Below are 22,398 nucleotides of genomic sequence, written 5' to 3'. Positions count from 1 at the left end.
TCAGAGGAGGAGGAGGGGGGTGTTGAAGAGCTTGCTGAGGGGATTGGACAGCTTGATGAGAGCCCCCAGCAAGGCCCCTCTCATCTGGTCACAATGCAGACCCAGCTGTGTGAGCCTGACAGCGTGGATGAAGATGACCCACAGCTGGCCCTGTTCAAGGACACCCGACGCAGGAGGCAGTCAATCAGGAGTAAACAGAGGGAGGCAATGGGGCACCTCGGAAGGAGGCACAGAGAGGCCACGCCCTGAACTGTATTTAAGGGGAATGTGTGGGAGGGCTGGTTTGCTGAAGGCAACCGCTTGGATTGTTCCTGCGTCTTAGCTCATGTTTTATGGTTGGTGTCTTGTCTTGCTCTTGTTTTATGTGAATAAATTTGGCAGGCTTTATTCCAGCCTCTTGCCGTTTGTAAAGGGGTCGTCCCTGCTTTTGCTGCAGGGCCGGTAGCAGGCTGGTACAGAACAGGTCCTTGGGAAGGACTCGATAGGTAGACAAAAATGTCAAATCCAGTCTGAATATCTGGCTGACTGCGATGATAATAATAATAATAATAATAATAATAATAATAATAATAATAATAATAATAATAATAATAATAATAATAATAATAATAATAATAAGAAGAAGAAGAAGAAGAAGAAGAAGAAGAAGAAGAAGAAGAAGAAGAAGAAGAAGAAGAAGAAGAAGAAGAAGAAGAAGAAGAAGAAATAATATTAGAGGATCAAGAACATCAAGCAATCAAAAGTTGCTGTCAGGTTTATTCAGGTTGCGTGTGCATTTTTAGGATTTTGCTTCCACTTGCAATTTTGTGTGTGTGGGGGGAAATCCCATCTGTCACTAGCCATCATCCACGTTCCTATTTCTTTTTTCTTTCCCTTAGCTGAATAATGCTCTAGAATGTATCTGGTTGGCCACAAATCAAAGGTTGTCTAGTTTAGAAACTGTTCAATGAATATGAATCTAATCTGCCTCCCATAGGTGATTTGCCTATATGGACATTATGTGAAGTATATGTTAAAAGATACAGTTAAACAGAAACAACAGCTATACTTGAACAAATTAATTAAATGTGCGCTTATTATCTATCTTTCTATCTATCATCTATCTATGGTTATCTATCTATCTATCATGTATGTATTAACTATCTATCATCTATCTATCTATATCTATCTATCAATCATCTATCATGTATATATTATCTATCATCTATCTATCTATATTTATCTATCCATCTATATCTATCATCTATCTATCTAAATCTCTGTCTGTCTATCAATCTGTCTGTTGATCTGTCTATCATGTATCTACATCTATCTGACCTACCTACCTATTTTCACTTGCCTTCTAAGCTACTGCTGTTACATACATGAATCATATAAGAGACAAACATCCATTTAAGACTACCCAATAAATTACACGCCTCTCTAATAGTCAAAAGATTAGGATCCTCCGAGAGAGCCTTAAATATAACACCATGCCCATCTCTTCTGAATGGAAGGATATGCACATGTTTGTTTGTTTTTTTAAAAAAAATCCCTTTCATTTTATTATAATGCCGTCAATCATGACATGCTGTATTATTTCAAGGCAGATTCCCCATGCAGTAATGCACACACGTTCTGTCGGGCATGAAAGACCCAGGTCCACATGTGAAGGTCCGATTAACTGATTTGTTGCTTATGCACAGGAGATCTTCTCAACTAATGGTGGACACCTGGTTAGACAAGAGTCAACAGAACTCATAGAGGTCAATTGTGGCTACGGAGGGATTCTAGGCTGGTCCCTCTTTTAACTCCACCCCCCAGTTTTTGCCATTCTTTCTGCTACCTGTTCTGAACTTGTACAATTTTTCAACAAAGTTCCTCCTTCTTCTTGGACATTGAGAAAACTTAACATTCTCCAAACCAGGAAGAGGACATAACCTTTTAAATTATAAAAAGCGGTGATGCCTTCAGCTTTAGTTCAGTGGGTTACCCTTCTCTTCTTCTAGGGTGTCTTTTCAATTTCCCAGTCTAGCCAACGTTGTTAGAACTTCCTTTTGTTCTGTTTTTTATTCATGGAATAAGGGTGCCTGATTTTTGTCTACTTTCTGAGTTCAGACAAAAATCGACAGAGTCTTTTACTTCCCGAGTAGTCCAAATACTGGTTTTAAAATCCAAACAGTTCTTATTATAGACTGCACAGATACACAGATACATACAATTGACTTGGGAGGCCGGTGTGTGGTGTAGTTGGCTCACATAGTGTAGTAAGATGCAGGGTTTGTTGTCACTGTGTGTTGGCGGGTGGGAGCACAAAGGGAGGCTCAGCTAATCTCAATGTACACATAGTTGTACTTTGACAATAAAGGTTCATTTCATTTCATTTCAGAGATACACGCTTACTTTTCACCACTTCTAGACTATGGTCTGCAGTGACACTCTGTGGCAGCAACCAAGATGTATCAGAGGAATAAGGTAAAAAAAAAACTGCTTTATTTTATTTAGTCTAGCTCACATATAGAAATATTACTCTCCTAAATTGTGTATCCGGCAGTATGTTTTCAGGTGAAGATAATGTCCAGGCTGATAGAGATATAATAATAGTAATACCTATGATGGGCAGGGTTGAAAATACTTACTTTGCCACGTAGCTGCTGTAATTAACTTTATTTCAAGAGAACATTGTGCATTTGCCAGGGATTTTAAAATGAAGCGCCCAGGAACCTAATGGCAGAGATTAATAAGCACGAGGCGACTCCACAGAACAAGAGACAGATCTACAAGGATGCAGATTAAACCATTTTTCTGAACATCCCAAATAATTTCTCATTACTGAAGAGGCAGAACACTTTACAATGGACAAACTAGGTAGCCCACAGCAGGGGGGGGGGAAATAACAGTTTAGCCACAATCATTTATTTTTTATTTTTTATTTTTTGCACAAGGAGAGTATTTTTCTGCCTAGCTCTGCTTGGCTTTCCAAGCGGCTGAACACTGTAATAATTAAGCAGGGCTTATTCAGAATTTCACACGCGGCTAGCCAATAGACTCCAGCAATTGTGATCGTATTATGTCCCTCCCGGCTCAGCTCATTTATATTCAGATGTCTGAAGAGTCAATATCAGTGACTGACATTTGCTTAACAGCCAGCAATAAAGGAAAGATAATAGAATCACAAGTCCATGAAAGCAATCCTTCCATCCAGCCTTGCCCTTCTGACAAGCCCCAAGACAATAGTTGCACTGGGCATTTAACCTTGGTTATTTACAACAACCCCAGTTGCTATCAATGAAGGAGAGTATTTGTAGCTCAGGGCTACAAACTGTGGGGTCCTTGGTGCTCTCTGAGCTGGGTGGTTTTCTTGCAGACATTTCATGACCCAACTAGGAAACATCTTCAGTGCTAGAAGGGAATGGGATTTGTGGGGAGGAGGAGGAGGAGGAGGAGGAGGAGGAGGAGGAGGAGGAGGAGGAGGAGGAGGAGAAGGAGGAGAAGGAGAAGGAGAAGGAGAAGGAGAAGGAGAAGGAGAAGGAGAAGGAGGAGGAGGAAAGGACTGTGGGGTCCTTTGTGCTCTCTGAACTTGCTTGTTTTCTTGCAGACGTTTCACGACCCTAACTAGGTAACATCATCAGTGCTAGAAGGGAATTGGATTTGTGAGGAGGAGGAGGAGGAGGAGGCAGAGCAGGAAGGCCTAGACTGGACTTCCAGAAGCAGTGTGCATTCAGCCGGTTCTCCGAACTCAGCAAAATTTAGCTACCGGTTCTGCCGAACGGGTGAGAACCAGCTGAATCCCATCACTGAGTCCAGCAGACAGCGGTTGGCTTCCTGTGTGATGTTTTTTCCAAGTTCTAAACAGGCCCGGCCTTCCTTCAACTTCCTGAGATCATCCAAGGTCAGCTAATCAACGAGGCTGAAGACGAAAAGAGCTACCTAAATTGGCGAACGTCTCTTCCGCACTTGATGAAGACATGTCCTGCGTGGATCCGTCCACTCTACGGTCCCCGGTTCATCAACAGCAGCCTTGTTCTCCGCTCTTCACAAAATGAATGTATTTGTCTCACTGCCATGTGCGTCACCAAAGCAGCTTCTTCAGGCCTTATTGAGTTTATGCCTCTCCATCCAAAGTCTTTCTTCTCTGAATCATCCCATTTTTTCAAAAATTGCAGGCAATTAGGTCTGAATTCACCTGAATAGTACTTCCAATTCTCTGTAATTGATTAAGCTTTGTCATTTTTCTTCTAGTAGTCGTGCCTCTTCCCGTTGTGTGCCTCAATTGCACGTAGCGGGCCTATCTTGAAGATGGCAACAATGTTGCTGGCTTCTCTTAGATCATCAAGTGCAGAATGCCATGTTGTGTCCTTTTCTTCTTGCCCCTCCCTCCCTCCCTCCCTTCCTTCCTTCCTTCCTCCCTCCCTCCCTCCGTTCCTCTCATATATCTAGATTCATTCATTCATTCCTCCCTCCCTCCCTCCCTCCCTCCCTCCCTTCCTTCCTTCCTTCCTTCCTCCCTCCCTTCCTCTCATATATCTAGATTCATTCATTCCTCCCTTCCTCCCTCCCTCCCTCCCTCCCTCCCTCCCTTCCTTCCTTCCTTCCTCCCTCCCTCCGTTCCTCTCATATATCTAGATTCATTCCTCCCTCCCTCCCTCCCTCCCTCCCTCCCTCCCTCCCTTCCTTCCTTCCTTCCTTCCTCCCTCCCTTCCTCTCATATATCTAGATTCATTCATTCCTCCCTCCCTCCCTCCCTCCCTCCCTCCCTTCCTTCCTTCCTTCCTTCCTCCCTCCCTTCCTCTCATATATCTAGATTCATTCATTCCTCCCTTCCTCCCTCCCTCCCTCCCTTCCTTCCTTCCTTTTACAAGGCAATCCAACTTGCAATTTTTGGGTGGCAAATACCAACCAACACGAAAAAAGACCCAAAGAACACAAAAACACAACACTGTTCAACACACCTGAACTGCAAGGCTACGCTATATATGTATATATATATAGAGAGAGACAAGTCAAGAAAGAAAACTCTTGCGTGTCTTTTTTCTCACATCCCTTTGATCTAAGGAGAAGACCTCCCCATACAGGTTAACCGTTTTGAAAACTAACCTTTGTGCCAATCCGAGATATATATTGTGGTGTCTACAGGTGGGTGGATGTACTTATATACTGTACGTACTGTACATTTATGCATGTACCTAAGTATGTGTATACACACACACACACACACACACACAAATAGTCCATCAGTTTCATCTACCTAGGATGTGTTCCCAAGCACTTGTCGTATCACTCTATGGCTATAATCATTTGCTCAAAACCACGGGCTGAAGGATCCACATTTCAACATTCTGTTACCCCAGTGTCATTTTTGTAAATATTTATTTATTTATTTATTTATTTATTTATTTATTTTAATCCCATTTATATCCCGCCCTTCTCCGAAGACTCAGGGCGGCTTACAAGCTTAGCAGTAGCCTTCATTCTATGTATATGCCTGCTTATTAGGGCTTTCACACACACACACCCAAGCGGCATTATTACAAAGTCAGCTTAATTGCCCCCAACAATCTGGGTCCTCATTTTACCTACCTCGCAAGGATGGAAGGCTGAGTCAACCTTGAGCCTGGTGGGACTCGAACCTGCACTAATTGCAGGCAGCTGGTGTTACTTAAGGAGGCATTAGCCCACTGCTCCACCAAGGCTCTTATACATGATCAGTCATAATTTTCCTCATCACTTCAAATTCTGTGCCGTCAGGAAAAAAAGAAAAAAAAAAGAAAATTGCAGAGGTTCACCTGATTGTTCTTGCAAATCCACACGCTGTTCCCTTGTAGCAGGGTGAAGATTTTGGCTTTGTAGCCTTTCAATTCTAGATAGCCGCTTTTCTCGGGAGGAACGGCTGTCCTCGCTCGAGAAATTGCCGGGAGGGAGCGCAGAGCGGTGAAGATGGTGGTTACCCAGTTGTTTCGTTCTTCTAAAAAATAAACACACAAAAATGTCACCATGCTGGGCATCCAGGCAGACCACCACCCACCCACACATACACAATGTCATGGTTCAGACAGATGAAGCTCTTCAAAGAACTTCAAGGCATTGTTTACCTTAAAGAATCTTTATTCAAATAGCATACCATCGGCACTAGCATAGTCAACGCCAAAATCTGGATTCCCCTCCCCTGAGCACACAGTATCAAAGCACAATTCCCTCCTCTGACTAACAGTCATAAATCACATTCTCCAATTAGTTTGAAATGCAGGCATCCCCTCCAGTTCTCCAACCTGCCAATTCTTATCATTTCTTATTTCAATAACCTTGGTTCTCACACTAGGTTCAGTGTTGTTATGTCTAGCTAAACTCTCATGCACATTTCTCCTCTCCCCCCCCAGCATCATCTAATTCTAACTCTAATTCTAAGAGTAAAACATAAGAAGTAAAATGGTAACATCTCCGATGTTAGGAGTGTTTTTTTTATTAAAGAGTTTTACAAAAAACAAAATTTTACAATATATCCCCAAATCCCCCCCACCCCAAACCCACCCACTTCCCCCCCACTTCCCAGAGCTAAATACAGGATTATAGTTACAATAATCATATTCTAAATAAAAATTATGCATAATATACAATTAACCAAATTCATAATGTGCTTTAACTCCCTTTAACATAACTACAAACAAAGTACAAATAACAAAAATCTACTCATAAGCTAAATGGAACTTTTTAGTCCCATATTTGTTCTGAATATAATTTATCCATCTCCTCCAAACTGAAATATATCTTTCCTGTGAATGATCTTTCAAATAAGCAGAAATCTTAGACATTTCTGCAAGATTCGAAACTTTAAACACCCATTCTTCTATAGTGGGCAAACTATCCTTCTTCCAATATTGTCCCACCAGTAACCGTGCTGCCGTTACCATATTCAACATCAAGTTAGTTTATTTAACATCACAATCTACCACAATACCCAATAAAAACAATTGCGGAGAAAACTTTATCTTTCTCTTAAAAATCTTTTGAATGTTCCACCAAATTTTGATCCAAAAAGCTTTTATATTTCTACAAGTCCACCACATGTGAAAATACGTAGCTTCTAAACTACCACATCTCCAACATTTAGATGTTAGCAGTGTTGACGCACACCCTTATTTAAATACATATAGGTAACGTTGTCACAGCTGTCGTTCTAGTTCTATACTTCATGGCTTCCTATCAAGACAGGCAGGGGCAGCGTTCATAATACAGGGAAGTCCTCGGCTTTCAACCGCAATTGAGCCCAACTTTTCTGTTCCTAAGTGAGACATTTGTGAAGTGGGGGGTTTTTTGCGACGTTTTACGACTTTTCTTGTGAATCGCTGCAGTTGTCAAGTCATTGTGAATCTGTCTTCCCCCACTGGCTTTGCTCCTCCGATGGTTAAAAAAGGAATCACGTGACCCCGGTGTAAATATGAACCGGTGGCCAAGCGTCCGAATTTTGATCACCTGACCACAAGGATGTTGCAATGGTCCTAAGTGTGAAAGACGGTCATAAGTCACTTTTTTCAGTGCCGTTGTAACTTCAAAGAGTCACTAAATGAACTTTTGCAAGTTGCAGACTAATCAATCAATCAGAATAAAGCTGGGAGGGACCTTGGAAGTCTTCTAGTCCAACCCCCTGCTCAAGCAGTAGACCCTATGCCATTTCAGACAAATGGCTGTCCAGTCTCTTCTTAAAAACTTCCAGTGTTGGAGCATTCGCAGCTTCTGGAGGCAGGTAGTTCCACTGATTAACTGTTCTCACTGTCAGGAAATTTCTCCTTAGTTCTAGGTTGCTTCTCCCCTTGATTAGCTTCCATCCGTTGCTTCTTGTCCTTCCTTCAGGCCCTTTGGAGAATAGCTTGACTCCCTCTTCTTTGGGGCAACCCCTGAGATATTGGCTGGTTCTTCTTTTCTCTAGACAGATCCCATCTAAAAAATAAATTACAGGTAGTCCCCGACTTACAACAATTCATTTAGTGACCGTTCAAAGTTACAACGGTCCTGAAAAAAGGGACTTACGACCGTTTTCACACTTAACAACCGTTGCAGCATTGCCCCCCCCCGGTCACGTGATCAAAATTCAGACCCTTGACTCATATTTACGACGGCCTCAGTGTCCCGCGGGGTCACGTGACCCCCCCTTTCGCAACCTTCTGGCCAGCAAAGTCAATGGGCAAGCCGGATTCACTGAACGACCGAGTTACTCACTTAACAACCGCAGGGGCTCCCTTAGCAACTGTGGGAAGATATGTCGTAAAACGGGTCAAAATTCACTTAAGAAATGTCTCGCTTAGCAATGGAAGTTTCAGGCTAAAATGAGGTCGTAATTCGAGCGCTACCTGTGTTGACGGGGTAGGAATAATGTCGCCTTCCTTTCTGATCAGTGAGTGGATCTGTGTATTTGTTTGGGCGAAAGTGGTCTGGAATCCTAAATCGGCTTTTCTTTGATCCTTAAATTCAAGCCAGCAACTTCTCATTACTCTTTATCAGCTTCACACCGAAGACGGGTTTGCAGCAGATGGCCAATACCACAGCTTTAAGTGGTGCTAGTAAGTGCTAAAGTAGGGCCACTTAATACTGTGACATAAAAGTCCTTGAAAATGCAGCTATTTTGGTCTTGGTGCATGATTTTATCCTACAAGGTACACAAGCTCCTCCATTATCTCAGGTTTGTTTTTTTTCTGGGTGATGATATCCACCCGTCAGAATCTATTTTAGTACAAAATAGAATATAGCTAACCGAGTTGGAAGGGACCTTGGAGGTCTTCTAGTCCAGCCCTCTGCTCAAGCAGGAGAAAATGTCAGTTTTGCAGTATTAAAGAAAACACAGACATCTCTATTAAAGGAAACCCATTTATACAATTTGTTCTGTACCAGCCTGCTACCGGCCCTGCAGAAAAGGCAGGGACAACCCCTCCACAAACGGCAAGAGGCTGGAATACGCTTGCCAAATTTATTGCAACAAAAACAAACAAGACACGAACCAAGAAACAGAAGCTTAAAGAAACATGAACCATCCGAGTGGTTGCCTTCAGCAAACCAGCCCTCCCAGACATTCCCCTTATATAGAGTTCAGGGCGTGGCTTCTCTCTGCCTCCTTCCGAGAAGCCCCATTGCCTTCCTCTGTTTACTCCTAATTGACTGCCTCCTGCGTCGGGCGTCCTTGAACAGGGCCAGCTGTGGGTCATCTTCATCCACACTGTCAGGCTCACACAGCTGGGTCTCCGTGGTGACCAAGTGGGAGGGGCCTGGCTGAGGGCTATCATCAGCAAGATCTTCAACCCCCTCAGCAAGGTCTTCAACACCCCCCTCCTCCTCTGAGTCGTCCGACCCAACTGCCGAACCCACAGGCTGACCCTGAATCACAACACAATTCTCCTCGTTTATTCCTCTGGTTGCTGTGGTTGAAAATTTCAATCCCTTGCTGTACAGTTCCAAAAGCTTCTGCTTTTTCTGTCCCCGGAGTCATCCAGAGACCCTGAATTTGGGACCCCCGGAGGTCTTCCAGTCCTGCACCGTTTCAGACAAATGGTGGTCCAATCTCTAATCAAAAAACGCCCAGCGTTGAAGAACCCACCACTTCTGGAGGCAACTACCCTTCCGCTGCTCGGTTGTTCCAGCCCAACCGAAGGACCCGCGAAGACCATCATCCCCACCCAGCCTGGCCGGGAATGAGCCTCACCTTCCTTTTCGGCCCTGAAGACGAAGATTCTGTGCGGCGTCACCACCTCAAACTTGTTGTCTCCGTGCATCCGGACAGTAGCTATCGCGGAGAGGAGAATGAGGCCTTTGGAGTAGACGTCCTACATCAAAAATAAGAGAAAAGCTAGTTCGCAGACAAGGGTCCCTTCGACAAAACGCAAAGGCTTGCCCATTGCTAGACAAGCTACTGCAAATTCCGCCTCTGATTGGCTGAACAAAAAGAAGCTTTTCTGTCGCGTAGGATAACCGGTCTTCGGTTTTTGCAAGCAGACCCACTGTCCCCTCCCCCCCCACACACACACATACACCAAGGTTGGTCTCCTTTAATTTCGTTTTTGGGGTGATATTTCCATCTTTGTTGGGACATCTAGATGCAGGGACAGGGTTTTTGCTTTTTTTTCGTCTTGTGCCATCACTCTGCTGAACACCTAATCCTCACGGTATTGTCTTATGTCTAAGGATATCGACCCATGTGGTGTGACTGTATTATTATTATTATTATTATTATTGTCCTTCTTGTCTTCGCTACTGCCTCCACTTATTAGTATCATGTTATGATTATTATTATTCTGTTGGTTTGTAAGTATGCTTAGAACTTCTGCACTGGAGACAAATTCCTTGTGTATTCAATCACACTTGGCCAATAAAATATTTTTTCTATTTTATTTAATTCTATTCTGTTCTGTTCTGTTCTGCCCTGTCCTACTCCATTATTCTATTCTATTCTATTCTATTCTATTCTATTCTATTCTATTCTATTCTATTCTATTCTATTCTATTCTATTCTATTCTATTCTATTCTATTCTTATTCTATTCTAATGCTATTCTATTCTACTTCTATTCTATTCTAATTCTACAATCTGTCTATTCTATTCTATTCTATTCTATTCTATTCTATTCTATTCTATTCTATTCTATTCTATTCTATTCTATTTTCCATTCTTTCATTATTCTATTCTATTCTATTCTATTCTATTCTATTCTATTCTATTCTATTCTATTCTATTCTATTCTTATTCTATTCTAATGCTATTCTATTCTACTTCTATTCTATTCTAATTCTACAATCTGTCTATTCTATTCTATTCTATTCTATTCTTCATTTCATTATTCTATTCTATTCTATTCTATTCTTCATTTCATTATTCTATTCTATTCTATTCTATTCTATTCTATTCTATTCTATTCTATTCTATTCTATTCTATTCTATTCTATTCTATTCTATTCTATTCTATTCTAATGCTTTTCTATTCTACTTCTATTCTATTCTAATTCTACAATCTGTCTATTCTATTCTATTCTATTCTATTCTATTCTATTCTATTCTATTCTATTCTATTCTATTCTATTCTATTTTCCATTCTTTCATTATTCTATTCTATTCTATTCTATTCTATTCTATTCTATTCTATTCTATTCTATTCTATTCTATTCTATTCTATTCTTCATTCCTATATTCATTCTATTCTATTCTATTCTATTCTATTCTATTCTATTCTACAATCTGTCTACTCTACTCTATTCTATTCTTCATTCCACTATTCTATTCTATTCTATTCTATTCTATTCTATTCTGTTCTGTTCTGTTCTGTTCTGTTCTGTTCTGTTCTGTTCTGTTCTACTCTACTCTACTCTACTCTACTCTACTCTACTCTACTCTACTCTACTCTACTCTACTCTACTCTACTCCACTCCACTCCATTTTTTCAGCGATGTTGTAAATTTGAATGGACAGTAAATGAACTGGTGTAAGTCCAGGAAACCAGGAAATGCTACAAAGATTCCAAGTACGAGAGTGTTTTATTTCCTGGAGGTGTTTGTACGGTTGCACAAAATATTGCCTGCAATGTTTCTCGTTGGTTAAAAAAACATGTGCATGCAAGATATGCATGCTTACATTCAATCACATTCTGATACACTCTCTTTTTTTTAGATGCAATCAAGTGGCTACAGAGGAAATTTCAACCCATTTCATCACAATGATCTAACTCTGTTGCAAAATTCATGGCTGGGTTTTTTTTTTTTGTTTTTTTTTTTGGTTTTTTTCCCCATCCAGAAATTATATCCTGGCATCTACAGGCATCTACTGACTAGATAAGGTATTGCAGCCACTGTCTATTTACTAGCACAACTGATGCATTCTTTTCCTTTTACCAGCTCCTAAATCCTCCATTCTTTTTTTTTTTAAAGCAGCTTATATCTGAAAATGAAAGCTTTGGACTGGTCAAGGTTGAACCCTTATTATCTCACTACAGAGGCGGCCTTCCAATCCCCTCCTTAAAGGAAAGAAGTGAAACGGTGTCGCTTTCAGTCTGAAAAGAAAAAAGAAATGAGCATTTGATACCCTCACCGGGAAGGCCAGGGGGTGAGCAAAGCGTAGGAGTAATTTAAAGAAAGAGGCGCAAAGTCAAAGCTAAGGAGAGCTTCTCAATAAGCCACAGGAGGGTAAGCGATTCCGTGCTGAAATGTAGCAAGGGAGTTGTTAGGTAGACACAAGGAAGAAGACAGCTGGCTTGCAGTAGTAGTTTTGTGGAAGGGAGGGAGGGAAGGAAGGAAGGAAGGAAGGAAGGAAGGAAGGAAGGAAGGAAGGAAGGGGGCAGAGGAGGGGAGGAGAGGGGAAAGGAGGGGAGGGGAGGGGAGGGGAGGGAGGAAGCAAGGAAGGAAGGAAGGAAGGAAGGAAGGAAGGAGGAGGGGATGGAAGAGGAGAGGAAGGAAGGAAGGGAGGGAGGGAGGGAGGAAGGGAGGAAGGAAGGAAGGAAGGAAGGGGCAGAGTAGGGGAGGAGAGGGGAGGGGAGGGGAGGGGAGGAAGGAAGGAAGGAAGGAAGGGAGGGAGGGAGGAAGGAAGGAAGGGGCAGAGGAGGGGAGGAGAGGGGAAGGGAAGGGAAAGGAGGAAGGAAAGGAGGGAGGGAGGGAGGGAAGGAAGGAAGGAAGGAAGGAAGGGGCAGAGGAGGGGAGGAGAGGGGAAGGGAGGGGAGGGGAGGAAGGAAGGAAGGAAGGAAGGGAGGGAGGGAGGGAGGGAGGAAGGGAGGAAGCAAGGAAGGAAGGGGCAGAGGAGGGGAGGAGAGGGGAAGGGAGGGGAGGGGAGGAAGGAAGGAAGGAAGGAAGGAAGGAAGGAAGGGAGGGAGGGAGGAAGGGAGGAAGGGAGGAAGCAAGGAAGGAAGGGGCAGAGGAGGGGATGAGAGGGGAAGGGAGGGGAGGGGAGGAAGGAAGGAAGGAAGGAAGGAAGGAAGGGAGGGAGGGAGGGAGGGAGGAAGGGAGGAAGGAAGGAAGGAAGGGGCAGAGGAAGGGAGGAGGAGGGGATGGGAGAGGAGAGGGAGGGAGGAAGGAAGGAAGGAAGGAAGGGAGGGAGGGAGGGAGCGAGGGAGGGAGGAAGGGAGGAAGGAAGGAAGGAAGGAAGGGGCAGAGGAGGGGAGGAGAGGGGAAGGGAAGGGAAAGGAGGAAGGAAAGGAGGGAGGGAGTGAAGGAAGGAAGGGAGGAGGAGGGGATGGGAGAGGAGAGGGAGGAAGAAAGGAAGGGAGGGAGGGAGGAGGAGGGGAAAGGAGGAAGGAACGGAGGGAGGGAGGGAAGGTTAAGGTTAGTCCCTATTCCTTACTGTCTCCATCTAATAACTGCCTCGTCCCTCCATGGAGAATGAGGGTCGGGTCATGAGTGACATTGCTACCCGAAACCTACGTTGGAATAGTTGCCTCTGGCTACGTCCGCACTGGTAAGTTGCTCAGAGTTGATTTAATGCGAACAGACTTACCTTGTCGTTTTGATAGTAAGCCATGCTTTCGCCATCAAACTTCACCCAGCGTTTCTGGAAAACGTGCTTCCTGCATGGGAAGAGAGTCAAAAGCAAATTGAAAAGAGGAGGAGGAAGAGGAGGAGGAGGAGAAGGAGGACGAGGGGGGGAGGAGGAGGAGGAGGACCACAAGGGGGAAGGAGGGAGGAGGGAGGGAGGGAGGAGGAGGGGACCTGCTAGACAAATTTCCTGTCCCGTCTAGTCAGTGAGGTCTGCAGAAGGCAAAAATAGCCAAAGTGTTCCTCTCGTTCATCAGCCTTCGCAATGAAGGGGTTGCGACATCATACATTCAGGGAGGTGCAAAAAAAAAGAAGTATTGCCCAGAACCATGGGATTGAAGCTTTTTCAACAAGTGTCTTCTCTAGCCGTCTTGGCCCATCTCTCTCCTCTTTTTTTTTTTTTTTTTTTTTTTGACAGCCCTGAATTCACTTTGTCATGAAATGGTAGGAAGACCTACCACTCAGACGAATCACTTGCACTTTATTTTTATGGATGGATTTATACCCATCCTTGATTTATTTTATAAACAGCTCAACATCGACAACCTATGTCTTCCCCCTAATTTCCTCCACAACCGCAACCCTGTGTGGTGAGTTGGGCTGAGAAAGAGCGACTGGGCCAATGTCCCCAGCTGGCTTTCAGAACTAAGGCAGGACTACAACTCACCATCTCCTAGTGTCTGCTGCTTTCATGCCTAAAGCAGCACTAGAATTCACCATCTCCTGGTCATTGACCCATAGCTAACTAGCCAGCTTTCATGCCTAAGGCTGGACTAGAACTCACCATCTCCTAGTGTCTGACCCAAAGTCACTTAGCTGCTTTCATGCCTAAAGCAGCACTAGAATTCACCATCTCCTGGTCACTGACCCATAGTTAACTAGCCAGCTTTCATGCCTAAGGCTGGACGAGAACTCACCATCTCCTAGTGTCTGACCCAAAGTCACTTAGCTGCTTTCATGCCTAAGGCATACTAGAATTCACCATCTCCTGGTCATTGACCCATAGCTAACTAACCAGCTTTCATGCCTGAGGCTGGACGAGAACTCACCATCTCCTAGTGTCTGACCCAAAGTCACTTAGCTGCTTTCATGCCTAAAGCAGCACTAGAATTCACCATCTCCTGGTCACTGACCCATAGTTAACTAGCCAGCTTTCATGCCTAAGGCTGGACTAGAACTCACCATTTCCTCATGATTGACTCAAAAAATCACCCAATCTGCTTTCATGCCTAAGGCGATACTAGAATTCACCGTCTCCTGGTGATTGACCCATAGCTAACTAGCCAGCTTTCATGCCTGAGGCTGGACTAGAACTCACCATTTCCTCATGATTGACTCAAAAAATTACCCAATCTGCTTTCATGCCTAAGGCGATACTAGAATTCACCGTCTCCTGGTGATTGACCCATGGTTAACTAGCTAGCTTTCATGCCTGAGGCTGGACTAGAACTCACCATTTCCTCATGATTGACTCAAAAAAATCGCCCAAACTGCTTTCCTGACCAAGGTGGTCCTAGAACTCCCTGTCACCCAGTTTCTAGGTCGGTGCCTCAAACAGGAGACCAAACTGGCTCTCCATAGTCTGTAAAATCTGATCATTGATTCTTCTCGGCTGCTTACCCTTGAGGAGAGAGTTTATCCAGCCAACCTTCTTTAACCTTCTTTGCTGCCGGAGCGTAAAAGCAGGCATAAGGTGTGATTGTGTCTTTGCAGCCAGGGACTAATTCATCATCACAAACAGCCGGGGAAGAAGCCACCTGGTCTTTAGCATCCAGATCCAGACTTCCACTTTTGAATTCTCCCAGGCCCTTGATAGGTTTATATTTTCCTCTCCAAGCGTAGCGAGAACATTCCTTCAATAAAGCAGATTCAGCTTCCCCGACGAATCTTTTTGGAAAGGGACTTTGGTCTCCTTGGGATGCTAATTCAGAGTCTTTGACATCTTCGGCGGGTTTCGGATTTGGATTGCTAGTGGCCAAACGAAAGAAGAAGAAAAGGGAAAAAAATAAGAGGGGAAAAATGATAATGTTATTTCTAGCAACCCGTTTGGCTCCACAGAGATGCTGGTGATTGTGTGGTGTGATTTTTTCCTGCTGATAAAACCCAAGGGATCTGTCACTGCTTTCTACCTTCTTGACCAACCCACAGCTCTAGGATTAGCTGGTGAACTGGGCCCAGTGCTCTTCAACATCTTCACCGAGGATTTGGATGAGGGGATACATGGGGAACTCATCAAATTTGCAGACGACACCAAGCTGGCAGGATTAGCCAACCCTCCAGAAGACAGGCTTAAGATACAGGAAGATCGGGATAGACTTGAACACTGGGCGCTATCTAACAAAATGAAATTTAGTGGTGGGAAAAGTATGGTTCTACATTTAAGCAAGAAAACCCAAATGCGCAGGTATAGTATAGGGGGTACCTTGCTCATAAGTAGTAACTGTGAGAGGGATCTCGGAGTCCTAGTGGACAATGACTTAAATAGGAGCCAGCCGTGTGCTGCGGCTGCCTTGCTGGAGCAGTGGGCTAATGCCTCCTTAAGTAACACCAGCTGCCTGCAATTAGTGCACTTTCGAGTCTCACCAGGCTCAAGGTTGACTCAGCCTTCCATCCTTCCCAGGTAGGTAAAATGAGGACCCAGATTGTTGGGGGCAATAAGCTGACTTTGTAATAATGCCGCTTGGGGGTGTGTGTGTGTGAAAGCCCTAATAAGCAGGCATATACATAGAATGAAGGCTACTGCTAAGCTTGTAAGCCGCCCTGAGTCTACAGAGAAGGGCGGGATATAAATGGAATTATAATTATATAAAAAAAAAAGCCAACACAGTGCTAGGCTGCATGAACAGAGGGACAGAATCAAGATCATGGGAAGTGTTAATACCACTTTACAAGGCCTTGGTAAGGCCACACTTGGAATCCTGCATCCAGTTTTGGTCACCACGATGTAAAAAAGATGTTGAGACTCTAGAAAGGGTACAGAGATGAGCAACAAAGATGATTAGGGGACTGGAGGCTAAAACATATAGGGAACGGTTGCTGGAATTGGGTATGTGTAGTTTAACAAAGAGAAGGACGATGGGTGACATGATAGCACTGTTCCAATATCTCAGGGGCTGCCACAAAGAAGATGGAGCCAAGCTATTCTCCAAAGCACCTGAAGGCAGGAGAAGAAGCAACGGATGGAAACTAGTCAAAGAGAGAAGCAACCTGGAACTAAGGAGAAACTTCCTGACAGTTAGAAAAATTAATCAGTAGAATAACCTGCCTCCAGAAGTTGTGAATGCAGGCAGTTGGACTAGATGACCTCCAAGGTCCCTTCCAACATTATTATTATTATTATTATTATTATTATTATTATTATTATTATTATTATTATTATTATTATTATTATTATTATTATTATTATTATGTCCCTGATTTACAAGCACAACTGAGCTCTGTTGCTAAGCAAGGCAGCCATTATGTGAGCGTTGCCCCATTTTTATGACTTTTCTTGCCATGGTCATTAAGCGAATCACTGCAGTTGCTACTAAGATGGTTCTTAAGTGAATCTGGTTTCCCCATTGGGTTTGCTCGTCAGAGGTTCGCAAAAGGGGATCACGTGACCCCAGGACGCTGCAACCGTCATAAATATGAAGCGGTTGCCAAGCTTCTCCTCCTTCTTCCTCCTCCCCCTCCTCCTCCTCCTCCCACCCCCCTGGACTCAGCCTTCCATCCTTCCGAGGTCGGTAAAATGAGGACCCAGATTGTTGGGAGCTATAGGCTGACTCTGTAAACCGCTTAGGGCTATAAAGCATTATGAAGTGATATATAAGTCTAAGTGCTGAACGCTAAGTGTTAAAATGGAAAAAAAACTGTATGATTTGTGGTTTCGATGATTAGGATAATAAAACAGTCTGAGCTTTCTTTTGTAATCAGAATAACTTTCTTATTGTCCTTATATTTGCTGCAAAGGAAATTGAAAGTTTCTCCTTTCTATTTCTTTCTTTCTTTCTTTCTTTCTTTCTTTCTTTCTTTCTTTCTTTCTTTCTTTCTTTCCTTCTTTCTCCCTCCCTCCCTCCCTCCCTCCCTTCCTCTTTCTTTCTTTCTTTCTTTCTTTCTTTCTTTCTTTCTTTCTTTCTCTTTCTTTTTCTTCCTTCCTCTTCTTTCTTTCTTTCTCTTTCTTTCTCTTTCTTTCTTTCTTTCTTTCTTTCTTTCTTTCTCTTTCTTTTTCTTCCTTCCTCTTCTTTCTTTCTTTCTCTTTCTTTCTCTTTCTTTCTTTCTTTCTTTATTTCTTTTTCTTTTTTCCCTTTTTCTTTCTTTTTCTTCCTCCTCTTCTATTCTTTCTTTTTCTTTCTTTCTTTCTTTCTTTCTTTCTTTCTTTCTTTCTTTCTTTCTTTCTTTCTTTCTTTCTTTTTATTTCTCTCTCTCTCTTTCTCTCTTTCTCTTCCTCTTTTCTGCTTTTGCTTTTTATTAGTTTCTGTTTTATGCTCTTTATCAAACTTTCAATAAAAAAAATATATTTCCAAAAGAAAACCGCTCTCGTCTGCACGCTCACTCTCAATACACGCGCATACAGCTTATATGCACTATTTATAAATTAACAGCCACCTCTTAAAGCTAGCTTACGATAAAGCCTATATAAAACTCCTAAAAGTTGATGACCACTTTTGCAGATCTGATAAAGGGTTAAAAAGGTAAAGGTAAAGGTTCCCCCGCACATGCGTGCTAGTCGTTTCCGACTCTAGGGGCCGGTGCTCATCTCCGTTTCAAAGCCGAAGAGCCAGCGCTTGTCCAAGGACGTCTCCGTGGTCATGTGGCCGGCATGACTAGACACCAAAGGCGCACAGAACGCTGTTACCTTCCCACCGTAGTGGTCCCTATTTTTCTACTTGCATTTTTACGTGCTTTCGAACTGCTAGGTTGGCAGAAGCTGGGACGAGTAACAGGCGCTCACTCTGTTATGTGGCACTCGGGATTCAACCCGCCAAACTGCCGACCTTCTGGTCGACAAGCTCAGCTTCCTAACCCACTGAGCCACCACGTCCCTTTTTGATAAAGGGTTACCAGGAACAATTTTTGACATGAATCCCTTTGGATGGAGTGGCTGACAGAGCAGCACGTAAATGTGGGGTGAATTAGGGCTCAGAAAGACCTCCTCCATCTTTTAATTAACTTTCATTGTTGAATGTTAAGCATCCTTGCCTCTTTTGTAAACGTTACATACAGGTTTTTTTTACATCTTGATATTTTCTTGTACACTACCCAGAGTGCCTCTGAGAAGCACGTGGGCGGTTTCAACATTTGATAAATGAATTTAAACCTGGCCGGGTTAGGGTCAAGTGGGGAACTAGCTTTGAATCCTTCTGCAAGTGCAACAGACATGAGCCTCACCCTTCTCTAGCTAGCTTGCTTTTTTATTATTGATTGATTGATTGATTGATTGATTGATTGATTGGACTTATATGCCGCCCTATCTCCCGAAGGACTCAGGGTGGCTAACAACAATAAAATACAATGATACAAAAGTTAAAAAGCATTAAATTAACAGCCCCAATAGAATAAATTAAAATTGAAGTTAAAAATTAAAAAACATTTTAAAATCGCTGTTGTCAGTCCAGGTCAGCCTGATGGAAAAGAAGTGTTTTAAGGCCGCGGCGAAAGGACCGGAGATCTGGGGCCATCCGGAGCTCAAGGGGAAGTTGGTTCCATAGGGCTGGCGCTCCCACAGAGAAGGCCGTCCACCTGGGAGTCGCCAGCTGACATTCTCTAACCGACGGCACCCTGAGGAGGCCCTCTCTGTGTGAGCGTACTGGGCGATGGGAGATCGTTCCCGGCAGCAGATGGTCCTGCAAGTATCCCAGGCCTTAGCCATGTAGGGCTTTAAAGGTAAGTACCAGCACCTTAAATCTCACCCGGAGGTCAACCGGTAACCAATGCAGCTCATGCAGGAGGGGTGTAATATGGGAGTATCGGGGTGCTCCCATCACTACCCGCATGGCCGCATTCTGCACCAGCTGGAGCCTCCGGGTGGTCTTCAAGGGCAGCCCCATGTAGAGAGCATTGCAGTAATCTATACGGGAGGTAAAGCGTGTGTGAGTGACCGTACGTAGGGCATCTCGGTCCAGATAGGGGCGCAACTGGCGCACCAGGTGGACCTGGGCAAATGCCCCCCTGGCCACGACTCCAATATGATCTTCAAAACTGAGTCGTGAATCCAGGAGGACGCCTAAATTGCGTGCCCTATCAATGGGAGTTCCGTGAAACTTTATCTGGTTATTCCCAGAGGAAAGCAAGCAGTCTAAGGAGAGTCTTGTAATATAGGCAGAAGTCAATGAAGTTGCTGACTTAAGCTATTCACGTGTGGCTCTGGTTACGTGCACTGACAATCAATCAATCAATAAACAAACAAACAAGCAAGCAAGCAAACAAACAAAATGCAAGCTCTGTTATACATAGGAACTTTTCCCATTGAAAAACTTTTCTTTAAAATGAAATAGAAACAATTGGGACAAATGAAATGTGCCTTTTTTCCCCCCTACTTTTCACCGTGCAAAAAATTTAAGCAGGGGAGCAAAATAGGAAGAGATTTAATGAGAAACACACAGCCAGCAGAATTCCACTCAGCTGCTCTTTCAGCAGCACCATTTTTATCTGGACCACTTATTAAGTAAGGGTGAGTGTCTCGGACCAATTTAGCCTTGCTTCACCGCACACGGCTCAAAAGAGTAGGCCAAAAGGAAAGTTGGAATCGGAGGTAATGTTTCCTGACCCCTCTACATGGGGCTGCCCTTGAGGACCACCCGGAGGCTTCAGCTGGTGCAGAATGCGGCCGTGCGAGTCGTGATGGGGGTTTCCCGATACTCCCATGTAACACCTCTACTCCGCGAGCTGCATTGGCTTCCAGTTGCCCTCCGGGTGAGATTCAAGGTGCTGGTGATGACCTATAAAGCCCTACATGGCTTGGGTCCGGGATATTTGAGGGAACACCTGCTGCCAGCATCAAGCTCCCTTCGTCCAGTGCACTCCCACAGGGAGGGTCTTCTCAGGGTGCCGCCGGTTAAAGATTGCCGGCGGGTAACACAAAGGGGTAGGGCCTCTCAGTGGGCGCGCCTGCCCTTTGGAACCAGCTGCCCGCGGAGCTTAGGACCACCCCTGACCTCTGTTCATTCCGCCGGGACCTGAAGACCTGGCTCTTCGAGCTCTCTGACCCAGGCTGAGAATTTTTTAATTTTTAATTTTAAGTGGGTTTTTATTTTTTTCTCAGGGTTTCATTTAATCTTTTTAAATTTGTTTTAACTTTTGTATTGATTTTCTTTTAAATATCCTGTAAACCGCCCTGAGTCCTTCGGGAAAGGGCGGTATATAAATCTAAATAAATAAATAAATAAATAAATAAATAAATAAATAACCTGTGGTACCCAGATCTGTGGCCGTGTGGCTCAGTCCTCTAAGAATTCATTAGAGGTCCAATTTTGACTCTACCATCTTTGCTCCGATTAATCTTTTTTTGTGTAAGTCCTGCATTTGCCATGACTTTGTAAGAAAACTAGTCCCCAGTGGCTAAACTGAAATCAAAGTCTCATTTAAGGATTTGTTATGGATTCTCTACAAAGTATTTGGTCTTCGTCAGCTGGAGGCAATCAGTGGTGGAAGCAAAACAGTGGATTCTCCACTTAAGCCAACAAAAAACATCCAAGCTATATTCCAAAATTCTACAACTTAGCCATTCCAGGAAGACTCTTTGTTTCACCCAAATATCTTATCAAATGTTTTGTCCCCGACACAGAGAAGAGAGCTCTAGCATTAGCCAGACTCCACATCATATCTTTTAACTCTTCCAGAAGAGGAATACAAGGACACACGTAGATAAGATTGCCCTCATGCAGACTACAGTACATGCAGTTGAACGAAGGGTTGTGTTCTTAGCATTCCTTGAAATAATCTGAAGATGTTTCATTAGCTGGATCAGAAACTGGTGATATTACTTAGCTCAATAATGTCCACAGGAAGAGAAGCGAGCTCAAAAAACCACAAGAAGCGCCGAATTATAATAGTTTTGCCAATTTGGAACCCCGAATCCACCTTGTTCTTTTTTAATCTCATACGGGGTTTCTTGCCCTGCCAAATAAATCTACTGGTACTCCTATCCAAATTCCTAAAAAAAGGTTTTATCTAATCTAACCGGGGCCGTCTGAAAAAGGAATACCAATCTAGGCAAGACTTGGGTTTTGATCAAAGCTATCCGACCCATTAACGAAAGTTGTAGCTTACCCCATTTCTCTAAGTCTTTCTCCAATTGTCCGACCAATTTTAAATGATCATCCACCATTCCTGAGGAACATCTATCGGACAGTCCTATACCCAAAGACCACGAAATATAAACAAAACTGCGTGGTACCTGTTGTTACATATAACCACTGCTGCAAGATTGGTGTGGGCCCAATATTGGAAGATGGGTGTTAGCCCACCCGACCAAATAGTAATTCAGAAAATAATGAACTGTGTGGAATCAGATCGGCTCACCATGATGTTAAGGGGACGAGGGGACACAGATTATTATTTGTCTTGGAGTCAATGGTACAACTGGATGTCAAAAAGAGCTAGCTATTAGTTGAACTTTATTACTTGTTATATGCAATATTTTTTTTTCCTTTCTTGGTGGTTGCTTTCTTATATGTAACGGGACAATCTTATTTCCTCCTCACAATGTGATGTAAACCGCTATTGACTTAATGTTTGCTTGATACACAAATAAACATTTTAAAAAAAAACCACCACAAGAAGCTAACAAATGCATATGGTTCTTTCAGCCCATGTCCCGTGGAGGAAACTGAATTAGCAGCAGCCATCCTGTCGATTCTTTTCTTCAACCTGGTATAAAAATATAAGCACACCTCCTCTAACCCAAACCCAACAAAACAGATGTTGATCTTCCTTCCTTCCT

General features: G+C 43.5%; 1 protein-coding gene across 1 annotated transcript in view; it reads right to left on the bottom strand.

Moving 5' to 3' along the window:
- Positions 1 to 22,398, bottom strand: part of ARAP2 (ArfGAP with RhoGAP domain, ankyrin repeat and PH domain 2) — a gene marked incomplete at its 5' end in the record, with an annotated part of 127,193 nt that overhangs the window by 82,696 nt on the left and 22,099 nt on the right. The window contains 4 exons of the mRNA XM_083368063.1: positions 5,766 to 5,944; positions 9,668 to 9,788; positions 13,435 to 13,504; positions 15,093 to 15,440. Coding sequence (XP_083224189.1) covers positions 5,766 to 5,944; positions 9,668 to 9,788; positions 13,435 to 13,504; positions 15,093 to 15,440 — 718 coding nt within the window. The remainder of the gene's footprint in view (positions 1 to 5,765; positions 5,945 to 9,667; positions 9,789 to 13,434; positions 13,505 to 15,092; positions 15,441 to 22,398) is intronic.

This window comes from Vipera ursinii (assembly GCF_947247035.1).
Source record: "Vipera ursinii genome assembly, chromosome: 7".
NCBI lineage: Eukaryota > Metazoa > Chordata > Lepidosauria > Squamata > Viperidae > Vipera > Vipera ursinii.
The sequence above is the reverse complement of the archived record's forward strand: the minus strand, read 5'-3'. Positions and strand labels throughout refer to the sequence as shown.